At 34.2% G+C, this 19639-nt stretch overlaps 1 protein-coding gene across 2 annotated transcripts; it reads left to right on the top strand.

Moving 5' to 3' along the window:
- The first annotated feature begins 2283 nt into the window (after positions 1-2283).
- Positions 2284-13888, top strand: LOC132717605 (tetraspanin-6-like). 2 transcript variants are annotated; one of them, XM_060701097.1, is made up of 9 exons: positions 2284-2425; positions 4106-4219; positions 4532-4741; positions 5515-5589; positions 6108-6203; positions 7262-7321; positions 9378-9521; positions 11494-11577; positions 13431-13888. In XM_060701097.1, exons 1-9 carry the CDS (start codon positions 2414-2416, stop codon positions 13506-13508), a joined length of 873 nt encoding a protein of 290 aa, XP_060557080.1. In that variant the 5' UTR covers positions 2284-2413; the 3' UTR covers positions 13509-13888. The 2 variants fall into 2 exon arrangements, with proteins under 2 accessions (XP_060557080.1, XP_060557081.1); XM_060701098.1 differs by lacking the exon at positions 13431-13888 and adding an exon at positions 12597-12892.
- Positions 13889-19639: the final 5751 nt, after the last annotated feature.

Below are 19639 nucleotides of genomic sequence, written 5' to 3'. Positions count from 1 at the left end.
AAATAAATTTTAAACAATATATAATATTACAAAATATGCATGCATAATATCTGAACATACCTCTACATGTATCTAGTATACTCAACATCACTAATTCCGCGTCATCATTTATCTCACGGTAATGGCATATTTTCATGTGACCATTGTTATAATTGGTCAGAATTTACATATTTTATTCAAACACCTTAACAACAAAGTTTTTGTGCAAAATAATTTAAATCTATAGATTTTTACATAAAACTGAACAACATTTTACAAACTTCTGCAAAAAACAACAATATTCCATTAAATTTGTGCATACGTCTGAAACAATCATCATTTTCTAAATGTTCTTGTTTGTTGAAAAAAAAAATTTGAGTTACAATGTAAAAATACTTTTAATGTTTATAATTATGCAAAATAACTTACAGAAATTTTAACTGAAACATGAAAAAACTGAAATAAAACACCATTACCGCGAGGTAAATGATGACATACTGTTTTCAAAATGGCCGACACACGGTTTACATTTGACAAATTAAAACTAATTTTGATTGAATATATTGTTGTTTCCTTGTGTCATATAGCAGAAAAATGACTAAATGATACAGTTTATGACAGTTTTTGTAGTGTAAGTTTATTGTTTGTGTTCTTTACTGTTTTAAAGTGTTAAATACCGTGAACTAAGAGGAGCACAGTATATATGTACACAATCATTTAGTCTCTTATATATATGTGTTCATAAATTTCAATAGAAAGGGGACATAACTATACATGAAACGCAAATACACATTAATTTGTGTTATCTCCTATGCACTGAAGCGTATTTATAATATAATTTATCAAATTTTCGATTAGTGAGACTTTCTAATTATGTGTCATATATTATCTACAGTAAGATGTATTTGATATTTAATTAACACTTTGTGTTTGTTTTAAAAAATGTAAGAAAAACATAAAATGTGTAGGTTTTATATTTTGTCAAAGTGGGTTCGCTAAAAATGCACATCCAATCATGTGTATACATTTTATTTATTTATTTAAGTCTCATTTATATATGTACACACAGTATAATATTACAAACGATATCATAAAACATGAACACAGCCATTCTATATAAGACAAGAGAATCATATACGCAAGAAACTACTTGTCACTAAAATCAAGTACAATATGTGGCTAAAAAGGTAAAACAAAAATATCAAAAGTACCTGTAAAATATATTGTTAAACGAAGTTTGTAAAATATTAATTAGTTTAAACCAGGAAATATTGTTAAATTGTCTTACTTGTGCAATTAACCAAAATGAGTTAATAAGTCCTAATTACAAACCTTACTCCTTTAAGAATAATAATTTCCAAACTTCGAACACAATAGTAAGAATTCACAGAACTATGGTGGCTGATTTGTGTCATTTGTGTTTTCGCCCCGCGACCCCGCCAAGCGAAAAGTCGAAAATTAACAAGTTAAAATGGCGGGGGCGCGGATCGAAAACACGCTAATTTATTTATTAAACTTCGCCCCGCGTCCCCGCTAATAAGCGTGATTTCGCTCCGCGCCCCCGCTATTTTAACTTGTTAATTCTCTAATTTTCGTTTGGCGGGGTCGCGGGGCGAAAACACGAATGGCACAAATCAGCCACCATACAGAACAGATACGGTATTTGACTATGAACTATAGGACTATGAACTGAAAATGATGAAAGTCCTCTAAGAATGGCATGTGTATAAATATTAGTTCCCGGCTTCCTTCACATCTTTACAATACAGTTTGCTTCTTTAAAAAGAAGCATGCGAGAGGTCTTTTTGCAGCTGTTGAAGATTATTATTTTCAAAATATTTTGAGATATTTTTGCATAAAAGGCAACAGAGATTTTCCAAAACGGACATAAAGTATGTCAATCAAACAATTTTTGTTCAAGATTTACATTAAAGATATATATATATATATATTTGATTGGAATAAACAATATTTACAGCTGCATGCCTCCAACCACAAAATCAAACTTGAGAAAAATGTGTGCCGTTTGCGCCATTTAAATTAAATTAAAATGTCGTCATATCATTCTATAATTTTATATAAGAAAGGGGTCATATTGATAAGCATGTCCGCAAAAGTTTCGTAATAAAATATGAATTAGCATGTTAGAATATCAAACAACTCAAAGGACGAACGAATATTCCCTTCCGTATACAATGCCGTACGCAGTTTATCTTCCCAAAACAGTTACTCCCCTTGTTCAGAAAAATCTGAAGTAGCAAAGCTTGACGTAACCGGTGTACAATCATATAACTAACTGATCGGATATTGATTAATAAAGGTATGGGTTATTGTTTCTGAGCTTACAGTACTATTTTGAGTATCTGTAAATGGTTCGCCTAATGAAGTTTAACACTATTTGAACGTTCAGAAAAAAGGTGACTAAAACTTGCAGATGGGAAAGAGGGTATGTTTCTATTTATGCTTTCTATTGTTTATGCTTTATAACACTTTATTGAACCTCATTTGTGTTGATAATTTATCGTAATTTTTTTTTGTATACAAAAGAGCTCAGAAAAGGTTTTATTGATTAATCTATTAATCTATACACTATATGTGGTGTGTATAGTGCATGCAGTGTGTTTATTGGAACGTGACTTGTGTTTATATAGTTCATGTGTGTAAATTTATGAGTGAATGTCGAATGCAAGAAATCACGTGCATTGCTAAAAAAGCGACAAAATCGACCCGACCTGCCCTGACCCGACCAGTACGACAACAACAACATTATTAATAATAATGATAACAAGTTTGCTTCTTTAAAAAGAAGCCTGCGAGAGGTCTTTTTGCTGCTGTGGAAAATTTGTTAAATTCGAAAATATTTGGGGATATTTTTGCATAACAGACACAATGAATGTTTATAAATTACAATTATTAAACAAAATAGAATTTATTATATATATTGCAATGAAAGTTTGTTTTACATTTCATCTTTTTTAATGTTTTAAAAGATTATATGCCGGAGAAATGGACTTTTTTCTTAACGCATTAGGGATACTTTTTTTTACCAAAAAAATTGTAAAATTACTTAATGTAAATTAAATGATATATATCATTTACATTTGTATTTTAAATTCAGTTCCCTTTGTAGAAAAATTATATATATATTAAAAGTATTTTCAAAATAAAAGTTTCTTGTAAAGTTCAAATATGCAAATTGTCGGTCACTGTTTTGTTTAATATAAGGAAGCATTTCCTCTACATTTTCCAAAACGAGTATAAAGTTTACATAAAAAATGTTGATATCATTTGATTGGAAAAAACAGTAAATACTGTTATATACTGTTATACTGTTATATACTGTTTATTGGAATAAACAGTATATAAAGCTTCATGCCTCCAACCACAATATTTGAAGAAAATCAAACTTGACATAAAATTTGTGCCATTTGCGCCAAAAAATCTCCCTTTGCGTTATTTAGATATACCGGTTCAATACACGGTTCACTCGGTCATATAATATGTTTGTTTGTTTCATTGTACGCCTTTTCCCAACAGTATTTTAGTCATATAGGCAGGTAGTTTCCTAACCATCGTTCCCTTCCTCCGCGCTAAACTAACAAAAAAAGCATCTCCCGGGGATCGAACCCACGCCAGAGAGTTTACTGGATTAAAAGTCATCGACTCTAAAGTCATCGACTCTAACCCCTCGACCACGGAGGCGGTACATATCTAGTGCATAGTGATATTGTAGCTATATAATGTTCACTGTAACTATTTATCAGAACATGAAATAGTAAAACGTTATTCAGAAAACAATACGGTAATCGATTTATACAGTTAAGGAATGAGGCATCCATGCACGTAGTGTAAAGTAACGTAAATGATATTTTCCGATTTTTCTATGTACCTATTTGTTCACTTCGATGTTAATTTTTCGTTTAAGTTAAGCCGTGTTTTGAAACGGGACATGCGCAAAACAATTTTTGTAGACTGCTCCTAATGATTTTACGCTTAAAATGAGATTCATTGACTGCAATCAGATACGCAAAAATGGATGCCGCCAGCAATCAGTCTGAACACTATGGAGAGGTCTGATGACCTCTCCAATAAAATTCAAGATTACCTATATGTCACAAATTTTCAGACTTTCGGAGGTCGTGGTAAAGGATGTGGGTGTGGTATCGGCTGCGGATGTGGATGTTGCGGCAATTCTGCTTTGTGTAAATTTTGTCTTGTATTGTTCAACACTATTTTCCTGGTATGTATACGTTAATTTACGCATATATTCACTCGATTAGATATCGTTCTATTTTGTGTATGGGAAACATCTCCCCTCTAGAAGCGAGATTCCGTTCCAAAACAAAAATATCTCGGAATCAAGCTTTGCTACATCAATATATTTTGACTACAGACAATAGTGGAGCTAAAGTTTCTAATGATACAAAAATGCCATGTCATCAGATAACTTTACCTGTAATTTATGAATTTGCTCGCAATCTTTGAAACCTTTGGACTGTGAAGATGTCACAGAGAATGGCCTATTCACGCTCTCTGATTTTGTTTTCTTCAGATTTCTGCCGCCGCCATTGTCGGTATAGGAATACGGGTCAAGGTCGAGAAAAGATTCGTCAGTTTACAAGATCTTGTGGATCATGGCCTCGGTGACAGCACACTGACAAATGCAGGATTGGCTCTGATAGGGTTCGGACTTTTTGTTGTTGTTGTCAGTGCATTTGGTTGTCTGGCGGTCTACCGTGGAAATAAATTTTTGATATTTTTGGTAAGGCTGAATTATTTACCTTTATTTACTGATAAATTTCACAAATAAGCTTTCTTTCCATTGATTATTGCCTTCATTGCGCTGATTAATTCCGTGTCTACTCTACTGTTTTATCTTAGTACTCAAATAAAACAGTTAGATATAAATTATATCACACCGAAATACCCGTTCTATACAAATCATGGCATTGTAAGATACAACGCACAACGTTGAGAATTTTCATGACGTCATACAAATTGTTTGTTTGTTTTCTCAATATAGTCAAATCCCATTTTGAGGACCTAGACATGCATTTTAAGTTGACTCCTTCCCGGATATCATTACCAATAAGCGCATCACCGTTTTGGAAGACGGAAAAGAATTTCTGGTGGGATTCGAACCCACTACCTCCGGATCAGGAGTCCGATGCTCTACCCCTACACCACACATTCTCCGTGGATTAACGTCATGTGTCGCCATTTTGTATAATGTGTGACTTAATTTAATACAAAAGCCATCGGATTCAACCTAATATTAAAGAATATCCTTTAATAAATAATAAAATAATGAATAATGACTTTTCCAAATTTTGATTTTATTTGAATTTTCCCTCTTAAAAATACAGTTTAACATAGATTTTGGTTGCTGCTGCGAGGCATTAGTCTACTGAGGTTGATTTTTTTTTTTTGGCATTGTTAATTTGGGAAAGGTCATTGCTCTTCAGTGGGCCGCTTTGTAATGGTTAATCTGTAATTGTAATATGACGTCATCATTTGTTTTGTATTTATTTACAGTACGTGTTATGTCTGCTGGTTATATTTGGATGTTGTGTGGCAGCAGCTGTTGTGTACGGGAAATTTAACGGAGAGGTAAGCATGTTTAGTTTTGTGCCCGCCGATTACCCCGATGTTTCACAGAAAGGGCCGAGAAGTTGTGACTGGTTTTGTTCTACAGTATAACGTCAATTTTTAAGACGTTCAAACGAATTGAGCCATGTCATGACAAAACCAACATATTGCGTTTGCGACCAGCATGGATCCAGACCAGCCTGCGCATCCGCTTTCCAACCCTATTACAAGAAGAGAAAGTGATAACGAACAGCATGGATCCTGATCAGACTGCGCGGATGCGCAGGCTGGTCTGGATCCATGCTGGTCGCAAACCCACTATGTTGGTTTTGTCATGGCACGGCTCAATTAATGTCTGCATGATTGGTTATTTCTCTCAAATACAAACTATCTTTTGCCTGCAACAGTTAAGTCAATTTACCGATTTTGCTCGTAACAAATATGTGGGAGCTTTTTTGTGAGATTTTTTTTCGTTCAATCTCACTAATCCTTCCGTTTAAAGCTTAATCACAGATTCTTTTCATTTAATCACTTTTCAGATTGATGATTCCTTATCAAATTCACTCAAAAAGACCATCAAGACCTATAAAGAAGGGAGTGATAATGCTGATGATTGGGATAACGTTCAGACCTGGGTAATAATCGTATTAAATGACTGCTCGTTTGAAACGCACGTGGGCGGTTGCTTTGAAACCTTTTAACTTTAAAGAGGCACGCCCCAAGATTTTATGTTGATTTTTTTTATGAATATGATAAAAGATGACAGGTGGTTTTAATGAGTAACAATATTACCTTCTGTTCAAATTAAGTGATTTAACATGGTCAAAGTCATTTACTATCCACAGAAATTTTCAAAATATGCAGAATTTATCCCCATGCGTTAATATATGGATTAAGATTTTGATGGTTAGAGTAATAATTTCGGTCAAATGATAGACAATACATTCGTATTTATAAAACTTTGTACATGAATTGCTAATGTTTATATTGAAAATCAATTTACTTTTCTGAAGGCATGTCAGTTTTACTTTAAAGGTGTTTTTTTTTCAAAAGCTTTAATGGGACATGCCCATCCAAGTGTAAATTCTCAGTGAACAGGTAAAATAGAAACAACTTGACATTTTGCCATAATAGTGTTCAATTTCGTATTTTATTATGAACAATTAATCAATAATTCATGTGAGCTTCGGAAATTTCTATATATGAGCCGCGCCATGACAAACCCAACATAGTGGGTTTGCGACCAGCATGGATCCAGACCAGCCTGCGCATCCGCGCATTCTGATCAGGATCCAGGTTGTTCGCTATCAGTTTCTCTAGTTGTAATAGGGTTTGTAAGCGAACAGCATGGATCCTGATCAGACTGCGCGGACGCGCAGGCTGGTCTAGATCGATGCTGGTCGCAAACCCATTATGTTGGTTTTGTCGTGACGCGGCTTATATATTGTTCAAAATGTATCGGTAATGCTCAATTCATAAGAAGAGTGGGACAGTCATTTTATAATTAATTAAGTAGGTTTTATGTTGTATCATACACACTTTTCATTATCAGTTATTGGCCAACTACCTTTTAAATAGCCAATCTTTAGAATTACAAATTCGACTCAACTTGACAGCAAAAAAAAATATATATATCATAATGTAACTTTAAAATATTATTTCTGTTTACATGACTGTTTTGTATTACTTTCAGCTGAAATGCTGTGGATCAAAGGGTCCGAAAGACTATACGGGAGTGAAATTCAATGATCCGGTAAAGTTATGGTTTATTTTTCGTATTTCGGTTTAAAATTGCATTTTCAGTCAGCCGTATGCGTCGTAAACCACATAGCTATTTTGTAATGTAATATGAACAGATTTAATTTACTTGTTATTCAACATGATAGCATTTATTTGTTAACGCTTGTTACTATACACACATTCGGATACAATCGGATAAATTTGCTACAGGTTTTACATGGTTGAATTATAGACTCACTCAACGTTGAAGAACCATTCTTGCTACGACGGGGTCCTTTGTACGGAATGCCGTTCGGGCCATCGCCTATGAATGTGTTTATTTGAAACGCGATAGTCGATAGTACGATGTTGAAAACGCGAAATCATGAAACTACGATGGTGAAAACGCGATAGTACGATGATAAAAACGCGACAGTACGATACTACGAGGATGAAAACGCGATAAACTATCGTGTTTTCACCATCGTACAGTCGCGTTTTCACCATCGTAGTTTCGTCATTTCGCGTTTTCATCATCGCACTGTCGAGTATCGCGTTTCAGATCAAACCATTTATAGGCGATGGCCCTAACGGCATTCCGGAATGCCGTTCGGGCCATTGCCTATGAATGTGTTGACCTGAAACGCGATAGTCGATAGTACGATGGTAAAAACGTGAAATCACGAAACTACGATGGTGAAAACGCGATAGTACGATGATGAAAACGCGATAGTACGATGATGAAAACGCGAAAGTATGATGATGAAAACACGAAAGTACGATGGTGAAAATGCGATAGTACGATGATGAAAACACGACAGTACGATGATGAAAACGCGATAGTACGATGGTGAAAACGCGATAGTACGATGATGAAAATACGACAGTACGGTGATGAAAACGCGAAATCACGATATTACGATGGTAAAAACGCGAAAGTACGATTATGAAAACACGATAGTTGATTGTATTATCATCACCGTACTGTCGTATTATCGCGTTTTCGTTATCGTACTGTCGTGTTTTCATCATCGTACTGTCGCGTTTTCACCATCGTAGTTTCGTGATTTCGCGTTTTCATCATCATACTTTCGAGTATCGCGTTTCAGATCAAACCATTCATAGGCGATGGCCCTAACGGCATTCCGTACCTTTGCTATAAAAATTGACAAGATGTAGTAATTTCGCACGCATGCGAAAGCTGCGTAGGGCAAAAGAGTATCCCCCAACATAGAAATGCCGCTTATCCTTCGCAAGAGAGTTGTATCCACAACTTCAAGACCTGTACTTGTCATCTCTTGCCACCAACTTTACACCGCTTGGCCGCCCGGCCGCTAACTTCACACCGCTTGACCGCCCGGCCACCAGGCCGTTAACTTCACACCGCTCGGCTGCCCAATCGGGCGCCAGGCCGCTAGGTCCACAACTTCACACCGCTTGGTCGCCCGGTCGCTTACTTTACGACCCTAGGCTGGTAACTTCACAGTGCTTGGCCACCAGGCTGCTAGGCCGGAAACTTCAAACCGCTTGGCCACCAGGCCGCTAGGCCGAAAACATAACACAAGTGACCTTACTTACCGCATTGTTGTGCTCCTGTCAGATCTCAAACAGTTATTTTGAAACAATTTAATACGACTTGGTATCTGCATACTTAGTTTGATACACGTTCAAAATGAATACACGCAAACACTAAGTCTGAAAAGAGATAGATATATTATCTGAGAGTTTGAAAGGTTAGGTCAAAGTTGCGACAGGGTCTGACCCCAACAATGTGGCTTATGGTAGATGGATGGTTCTATTTATTGTGCTCGAGCCCGATATATCAAAACCAATGCTAGTACATGCACTGATGACTTTGATATCACTTTGATGGTTCGTTTTTATCATGACACGCACACAATTTATTTATGTTGTTACAAAAATGTTAAATTAACAGATCAGTGCTTATTTAATAACCAAGTATTGACAATTACAATGTATTGCATATTAGTACACTCAATCTAATTTCTGATGCTATTTCATATTTCAATTTAGTTTTTATGTGTTTGTATTTAGTTCAAGTATGTTAATCGTATTATTTTTTCAATCAGTACATGTTTGTCCCGACCACTTGCTGTGTTTTGACAAACACAGACGCCGACCACCCGGCACCACAGAATCGTACACAGTGTCAGATGGACGCTCGCATGTACATCGATGGAAATATTACATCTTCTCATGTTCTTGAAACAACTGTAAGTGTTACAGTGATTTTTTCCAATTTTAAAAACAACCTGTAGCTTTATGAAGGGGAAAATATAGCGCGATATATCAGAAGAGGGGAAATCTGAAATCAAATTCCAACAATGGAATTTACCCATACATATGATTTTCAATTTCAATTCAATTTAACATGCATGATACATAGCAAGGGCTATATATAGGGATAGCTTTCTGATATAAGTCAGATGCTGGTAAGTCCAGTATTGAGAAGTTAGCACTGACATCGAAGGATAAGTCATGGTACTGGTGAAAAAGTGCACAGGGCATTTAAGGGGAAATATTAGCTTTTTATAGGGGAAAATATACTTATTTTGGGCTAGGGGAAACAGCCCTTATTCGGCTGTAAAATGTTGGAAAAAATCACAGTGTTATGACTTTTAGCTGACTATAATATACTTCTAATATACCTGATATCTTTTAAAAATAAGTATAAAAACATATCTTGCAGATCAAATAAATATCGTCATAACTCTGTCATTATGTCATTATGTTATAATACTTATCATGAATGTATATTTCCTAAAAATATTTTTTAATGAAAATTGTATAAATGACAAAATCTTTATGGAATAGTTAACTGTTGTTATTGTTTTATGATGTTTTGTGTTTCTATATATTGTTTAGAAGGCCACATTTAGAATTGAAATATGTTATTTGTTTTCTGCGATGGTATATTTTCATGTGTTACTTTCTATAAATAAAGATATCGTCATCATCATCATCATCATCATGATAATTATTATTATGCAAACTATATAGAGCACTGTCCTACTAACCCCTGCGTACTCTTAGGCGCCAGCGTGCAGATTTCTGATTAAAGTTTCTTTCGCATATAATATTTTTTACTATAACTTCTTCTACATTAAACTTTCGATACAATGTTTCTTATCACAACCAGTAGCAACCAAATCATGTTTTAGATGAAAGATCCATAATTCTAAAAGCAATACTTCAATATTTATCTCCCCTGAACCGTAGAAATTATTTTTACACCAACTCCTTTATTGAATATAATTACGTAGTATCACGATTCACATCATAACCATGTGACAAGTTCATACCACTAGGGCCATTTTATTCTTTGACCTTAGCATTTTCCTTAAAAATTGTGATTTTTTTTACTTTAAAAATTGTATAGCATACTTTATTTGTTTTTCTTCTTTACCGTACCTATCGATTCTTATCAATTCTCTTTAAAGCAGCTGAACTCCAGAAGATAGCAGAAAAAACTGCCGTCTTGCTAATATATGTTTTTATATTTGAAGTAATTCATGGCACTAAAATTATAATTGATTAATTATTTCATATATATGATGACCAATTTATCGATTTAACCTTTAGCTTGAAATGTGATAGGGACCTACTTAATGACGAAAATTGATAAACGATCCCTGGCATACCGGATACCGGGATTTTTCCGGATCACTGTTGTGACACGTGACCGCGTTAAATGAATTATCTTCTCCTATTTATATTGGTAGAGACATATCTATGTCTCTGATATTGGCTACTGTGTTAGTAACGAAGTAGATTATGGAAAAGAAAACCCGATATATTAACGCTTTTGTCAACATTCTTTCTTGAATTAAGGTGTCAGTAATGATGGATTTATACAATAAACCTAACTACAATGTAGATCAGTAATTACCATTTACTTGAAATTTTATTTCATTTTTTTCATATTACCATCTGGAGGTCAGTGGCTTTAAACTACTGTAATGCCATATTTTTAGGTTTTCAGACTCTTAAGTGAAACTGGAAAGAACGAGACAAAGTGTTTAATGGAATTTCATTAAATTTTATATTTCGACCAATTATAACTGAAAATTTAAAGCAAACGTCAAATAAGGTTAGTCAGACTTATGTATAAGTTATCTGCCCTTGAGATGGCCTAAAATAGAAAAAAAAATACGAAATTCATGAAAGAGAACTTGTGTTTCACAGGGATGTTTTACCAGCCTTCAGGACATTATTTATGCCAACGTCGCCACTATAATTGGTGTTGGAGTTACAATTGCTGTCCTACAGGTAATGTCTCACATTTTTTTTGCTGTAAGCTCATTTCTAGATAATAATTTGAATTTTCAAATAAGACTCTATTGCTGTTGCTGCCACACCTCTGATAACGACCTTTTACAGTTATCTAAAGCATATCAATGTGATTTGCTGGTGTTATTTTAAAGGTCAATGATATATGTTATGGTACATGACAGTGACTTACAGATTATCAGTCACCAAACAGAAACAAAGAACAGTGGGAAAGAACTGGCCGGACTAGGTTTGGTCTAACGAAGGGCAAAAATGTGAAAAAGCAATATACCATCATTTGTTGGAAGATAGGAACTCTGAAGCCATAATTTGTTACTCTCTAGCTGTGGCCTATTTGCTGTCCAACTTGAATATTAATACAGAATCTAAGAGAAAAAGATCCTGACCAACCATCACTACTGTATATCAATTTATTTCACACTTTATAAGATATAACTAATGAACTTTTAGTGGTTGCACCTCGTGATACTTTAATACGAATTGTTATTGGATCCAGCTAATCGATTATTGTTTCAATTTCCAGAGTCCAAAATACCCACTCCACATGCCTATCGTGCCCAATATAGCCTCGATTTCAAAAAAAATCTATATCAAAATGCATATCACACTCTGTCAAGTCTCATTTTCATTTCAGAGTCCAAAAATTCATATATAAAAACTATTTTACTTGAAGTAACACAGTTTTGTCAAAATGTCAAAAATGGTGGTGTGAAACAATAAGTCATTATAAACAATGAGAACAATGCTTACTGGATTGAATTCGTACACAGCTGCAAAACCCATATCAGACTCGGCCAGTGCTTCGTCCAATATAGATTTATTTAAGAGCTGTATACTCATCCAAACAATTTAGTGATATTGTACTGCGTATAAACTTCATAATATTTTATCTACAAGTATTTTTCTTTACTAATTTTGACTGATCTATTGATTTGTCGGTTGATTCTAATACTAAATCTATTTTCCTAGAAAATTTGATAACATTTTTTATAATTTAGATTGTGACATTTTTCCTGGCCATTGGTATGTGTATGGACCCCGAAAACAAGTACCGGAATATGACATAAACTATAAATTTATATGGAAGGACAACTTACATTACATTATGGGAGATAATAATTAAGAAAAAAAATATCTTGTATTTTAAAGTGACATTATGCTCATATTTTCATTGTCAAGTTGAGCTGAATTGACTTTATATTTCAAAAGATTGACTGGTTAAATGACTTTTGACCAACAGATTATATTGGAAAATGTTTAGGATAAAATTTAAAATCTGAAAAAAATATAAAAAGACTCTTTTTATAAATTGAACGTTACAGGTTAATTCTGAATGATATTTACTTAAATTACGTTTGAATCCGGTGGTTATTTATTGTTTATCCGAAGTAAATCATTAAATCAAAAGGAATTATGGCAAAATGAAAATTTATTTTGACTCTTACCAGTTCACTCACTTTATAATACTGCACGTATGTAACGTCACTTTTCATTGGATAATCGTGACGTTTATATAGTTTTATATACACGGCTGTTGTCGATTCATGAAGAAATCTTACTTTTATTTCTAAAAAATGATGTTTGCTGTATTATAAATTCGTTATAAAGATTGTTGACAGGTTATATGGCCGTATATAAACGGCTGTTTGCAATATAACCCTCGCCTAGCGGCTCGGGTTATATTTACAACTAGCCGTTTATATAGGGCCATATAACCTGTCAACAATCTTTATAACTAATAATATACCTTTAGATGGACATAATGTCACTTTAATTTGAATTTCAACGACCATGCATTGTTAAGCAAATAAGATATAATTTTCCTTATTTAGATACTTGGTATTTTCTTCGCCGCTGGATCGTACATGGACACCGGAAATGATTACAGTTACAGTCGTTTGAATATCTGACGCAGTGTAGATAATAATTTACAAGAAGAAGTTCTTTATGTATCAAAAGTGTGACAAAATAAACGTGTGTATTTAAAAAAATAAAATAAAAAAAACAACAAAATAATGGATCATGTTGATAAAAGGTTTGTCTTCAGAAATATCACAGAGCTCTATTTAATTGTAACAGAAGTCTTTGGAAGCATATATAAGAAGAGAAAGGCATCAAAGCAGTGTCGGTTTTTTTTTAAGAAATTTTCAACAAATCGTCTGTACATATATCTGTTTTCATTAAAGCGGCCTTCTGCTTTTATTTTCTGTTCGAAAAAACAATTTTGCTTTGTTTCAAACTAAGTATTTAAGTAATTTTATTTTGAAAAAAGAAAAAAACAAAAAACAAACAACAACAACAAAAACATGTGACTGTTTATTTTCTTTAAAACAGCGTCCCGAGATCTATTTATAACGCGTCAGTGACGTCATTTCTAAAAATAGAAGATCTGGAAACGATTCGTCCGCTACAGTATACTATAATAATAATAATACTAATTGGACCGGTAGGTTAGAGATATCTAGGAGTTTCTTTATTATTTATGTATTTCATTGTCGGCAAATTTCATTTCCACCCTATTATTTTTTATTTGACAATTATATGAAACGATTTATCTGAAAAAACATAGTTAACCTTTAGAAAAGCTGGAAGCCGCTTTAATTTCCCATGAAGTTTATAACTTGAATAAAGATAATAAACAGGTTAGTGATGATACTTATGTTAATAAATCATGATTACGTGTATATTATGTGTATAACTTTTTAATTATTAGTAATTTTCATACAGATTTGAAACTTGATTACTACAATAGAAAGAGTTTTGAGTTAACTGAGCAGTGCATTTCTACCAACCCCACTTTTCTGAATGACAAAACGAAGTGATGATATTAAGAAGAAAGATTAATATATGTATTTACAAGTGGAAGCATCTGCTCTTTTGATCTAATAAGAAAATTAAGATTTGTGTAGAACGGGTAAAATGGGTTTTGTATAGCATGTATAGCAAGTATAACAGATAATTAAGTATAGTGTTTAAGGTTTAACGTTAATTAATTATTACAAAAAATGAACAATGACGCTGATAGTGACGAAGTAAGCCGATTTAAAACGAGTAACTGATGAATGTTATAGTTTAACATATTTTCTCTTGTGTTGTTTCTTTAACAGTTAGCACAGTTGTAGTTGTAAAATGTTTTTGTTATATAATCTCTTTATATGTATTTCCGTTTTGAAAAAAATAATAATAAAAAAGTAATAATAAAAACAACAACAAACAAACAACAAAAACCAACATCAACAACTGAGATGTGTTATCCTATCATAGTCATTACTGATATAATCTTTACAGTTACATTGCTTACCTCTTGTGTTCGAGCATTTTTACTAAACAAATCATGGACAAAGTTTCAAATTACTTTACCTGTATTGGGAGTTTTCCTTTATCGCCAAGTTTTGTTTGTTTGTTTTATTGGGTTAAACGTTGCACGGACACGTATATTGGTGACACCGCTTTCACCAGCTTTATTGGTGGAGGAAGCCCTCGGATGCCCTTCTGTACATTATTTTTTCAGGCACGAACGGGCACACGAACTAAACCACCGACGTTCCGGAAGCTACCGGGATAGATTCCTCACATAAAAGAAGAAAAAGTCCCCGTCGAGATTCGAACCAACAGCGGTGAAGGGCAAGTGTTTTGAAATCAACGACCTTAACCACTCGGTCACCGACGCCCCCATTATCACATATTTCTATTACTTACAACAGAACATAAGTTGCTTTCATTGCTGTCTGCAAATTGTTATAAGAGTTTTGTATTATAATACATACATTTGACATTTAAGGACCGTAATGCATATGTTCCTAAATATCAAGTACTTTTATATTGTACGATAACTATAGCTACTAAATCTTCTCTGTGAATTGCGTCATGAATTCTATCATTTACATCTAACAAATCATGGAAAAAGACTCAAGTTACTTAAACTGTATTGTGAGTTTTCATTTATCGCCAAGTTTTGTTTGTTTGTTTGACTGGCTAAAACATTGCACCAACACAATAAAGGCCAATGTTGGAGGAAGATGTTTTGTTTGTTTGTTTGATTGGGCTAAACGTTGCACCAACACAGTAAAGGCCAATGTTGAAGGAAGAAGTTTTGTTTGTTTGTTTGTTGGATGAGGCTAAACGTTGCACCAACACAGTATAGGCCAATGTTGGAGGAAGAAGTTTTGTTTGTTTGTTTGATTGGGCTAAACGTTGCAACAACACAGTATAGGCCAATGTTGGAGGAAGAAGTTTTGTTTCTTTGTTTGTTTGATTGGGCTAAACGATGCAACAACACAGTATAGGCCAATGTTGGATGAAGAAGTTTTGTTTCTTTGTTTGTTTGATTGGGCTAAACGATGCACCAACACAGTATAGGCCAATGTTGGAGGAAGTTGTTTTGTGTGTTTGTTTAATTTGGTTAAAAAATGCACCAACACAGTATAGGCCAATGTTGGAGGAAGATGTTTTGTTTCTTTGTTTGTTTGATTGGGCTAAACGATGCACCAACACAGTATAGGCCAATGTTGGAGGAAGATGTTTTGTTTGTTTGTTTGATTGGGTTAAAAGTTGCACCAACACAGTGTAGGCCAATGTTGGAGGAAGATGTTTTGTTTCTTTGTTTGTTTGATTGGGCTAAACGATGCACCAACACAGTATAGGCCAATGTTGGAGGAAGATGTTTTGTTTGTTTGTTTGATTGGGTTAAACGTTGCACCAACACAGTATAGGCCAATGTTGGAGGAACAAGTTTTTTTTTATTGGGTTAAAAGTTGCACCAATGCACCAACACAGTATAGGTCTTTGTTGGAGGAAGAAGTTTTATTTGTTTGTTTGATTGGGTTAAACGTTGCACCAACACAGTATAGGCCAATGTTGGAAGAAGATGTTTTATTTGTTTGACTGATTGGGCTAAACGTTGCACCGACACAGTATAGGCCAATGTTGGAGGAAGATGTTTTGTTTGTCTGTTGATTGGGTTAAACGTTGCACAGCGCAGTATAGATCAATGTTTGAGGAAGACCTCAGGTGCCCTTTCTTGCTTGTTTTACAGGCACGAACGGGCACCTGGTTTCCGTTAGCTAAGCTAATTGGATACCTTCTTCACATGGAAAAATCCAAAAACCCAATCGGGATTCGAACCTTGAGCGGTAAATAATGTTTCACCATATCAACTTGCCATGCATTCATGATTTTTGATGTACCATTATTTTAGTTAACGCGTATATAAAAAAAAATCCTGAAATTGGTCCTTTTGAAATTTATCCAAAATTTTCCATTCCAGTGTGTGTTCTACTTTCAGTATTTATCTGGGACGTGAATCTTAATAGAAAATGATCTGTGTGTAGGAATGATTTGGTAAGGTATCTGTATAATGAGCGCATTTTTTTTTGCGCGCAGCTTCTGAATGGCTGCATTGCAGCAACATTTGTACTTGTCAGCCATAGATTTAATTAGACAAACAGGTAACATTTCCTAAGGCTGACTAAACAGTATTGAATGAGGAATATTTGAACCACCTAACAAGAAAAAGATTAATTTGGTGGATTTAAAAAAACACCCATGGCAAGAACACTCGTAGAGTAAAAAGACACTTTAAAGTGGAAACCTAAAATAATGATGTAAAAAAATGCCCTCAAACAGCAAATATTGACAATGCTGCAAATTCGATTTGATTCGGCCTACTCGTGGATGGTATTATCCGCAAACGCTAGCACTGCACATAATTATAGATATCCGAATACCAGTAAAGCGCTACCAATGAAAACATCATAGCGCTATACCTGTATCCAAGCAGCTCCGACATACATGAATGAGATTTTAACTTTTTGTTTGAAGAGAACTATACTCTAGAAATTTTTTAAAGCTCATCTGCGAAATAACGAAATACGCGGGATAGCTACACTGTATTTTCGTTAAGTTCGGATATTGCAAAAGAAATTTTCGGCATCTTCAGGTAGATGTTATAGTTCTTCTATATTTTATCGACTAACTATGGTAGCTGATTTGAGCCATGTAGTAGTTTTGTTCTGCAAGGCACCAGGCGAAAACACGAAAATACGACAGTTGACCACTTTGTTGTACTTTCGTCCTGTTGGGCGCCAGACGAAAACACAAAAATACAACAAAGTAACCAAATGCTATCTTATTTTTGTGTTTTCGACTGGCGCCCCGTGGAGCAAAAGTACGGCATGGCATAAATCAGCCATCATACATAACAGAGAATCCTATGCCGAATTACCAAAATGACGGAGAATAAAAGATAACGTAAAATGAAATAAGTGAATATTTTTCTTCTTTATTCTTATAATTAAATCAAACATAGCCTTCAACGTCAAACTTTGAAAATAAAATTACATGTACAATATGCCATAAACAAAAAACTGTGTATCGCCACAAAAAAGTGTTCCTCTTAGTCAAACCCATCCAAAAATAACTTACGTCATATATATTTACAATATTTCTTTCCCCAACATAATGATATTTCCATTAAAAATATACCCCCCAAACCCACATACGCCCCACAAGAAAAATTCTTAAGAATCTTTAAATGTTTAATTTCCAATGTCAGTCTTTGTCAACACACAAATCAGTATGTATGTTATATACGCTTTTTTACTTCACATTAGTACAGGCTGTTTCCACCGTCCCGGTCACGTTTACAGATACATATCTGAAAGTGATTTTTCTTTTTATATATCCTTTAGATAACAATAATTATCTTTAAAACTTTATTAAATGCCGTTTTAGTGTTAAAATAAAATTTCTACAACATTAAAATTTTTGGCCGCCAGGCCGCTGGGCCGCCAACTTCACGCCGCCAGACCGCTGGGCCGCTGGGTCGCCAACTTCACGCCGCCAGGCCGCTGGGCCGCCAACTTCACACATCTTATCGACATAACTATTCCCAGCAACTGAAAAATACAACAAGATCATTTATTTTTATAATTTCTCGCTGTATACTTTTATTTAAGAAAAATTGAAAAATCTTTTATTTACTTATTTTTTGCGGGAGTGGGGGTGTGTTTGGCGGTAAAAATTCATTAAGATATATTGGTATAAATGTATAGTGAACATAAGTAAATGCACGATTTTAATACAAAATAATCATAAAACAACAATTGGAAGAAAAGATGGCGGAGGTGATCCGTGCGGAGAATGTGCAGATTAAAAATTGACTAATTGACTAATCCTAATAAGAAAAGGATCTAGATGACTCTGGGCAATGTCCAATCAAATACTTTGAATTTGATCATTTTCATATCAAGTGCAGTTTTTTTTTTGGTACGTCTGTGAAGATTTCATTGGGGCAATATCTAGTGCAAGCGGTGTTGAAAATATTAGTTGGCCATCCGCGCATTATTTCAGTCATCTGAGTAGAATCACCTACCTTTCTAAAACTATCTAAATATCTAAATCATATGAACTCATTGACAGTGAATGGTGGGCTCATTTCCACGGCGATGAGTGGCAAATGATTCGAAGCTATCGGGCTTGGCCACTTGACAGTGGAAACTATATTTGAAGTTATTTTTATCGTGTAAACCCCTAACCAGTAAAGATTGAGCTTCTACATGACCCTTTTAAAGCGTTGGTAGGACTCAAACACATACTTCATGTAAAGAAGAATACAGTTTTACCTGAAACATGGCAATTCCAACAGCCACACAGATTATAACTCCGACGTGAGATTTAATCTTTTCATTTAAACTGTTGTAGCATCCCTGTAAACAAAATCACATATTTTTCTTATAAAATACATCATTATTGTAAAAAATAAAATAAAAAACAGCTATGGAAACAAACAAATTAATATTTATATTACAAAACCTAATTAACGGAGAAATGTGGAGCAGTTCAAGTGATCAGTATAATAATAAAATAATGATAAATTATATAACATTTTGCTCCTTTGCTGTTTGTTTATCTCAGAAAAAAGGAAAGTCAGCTACTGCTAGTTTTTATTCGGTCAACCTCTTCCTATTTAAAGAAGAATCAACAGATTTATTGTAATTTTATTTCTGCTCTCCGTCAATGTTAAAGTTTTGATGGCTTAGTG

Source organism: Ruditapes philippinarum, unplaced genomic scaffold (genome assembly GCF_026571515.1).
Source record: "Ruditapes philippinarum isolate M1 unplaced genomic scaffold, ASM2657151v2 ctg3385_1_1_1_1, whole genome shotgun sequence".
Taxonomy (NCBI): Eukaryota; Metazoa; Mollusca; class Bivalvia; order Venerida; family Veneridae; genus Ruditapes; species Ruditapes philippinarum.
Note: the sequence above shows the minus strand (reverse complement) of the source record. Positions and strands in the feature narration are given on the sequence as shown.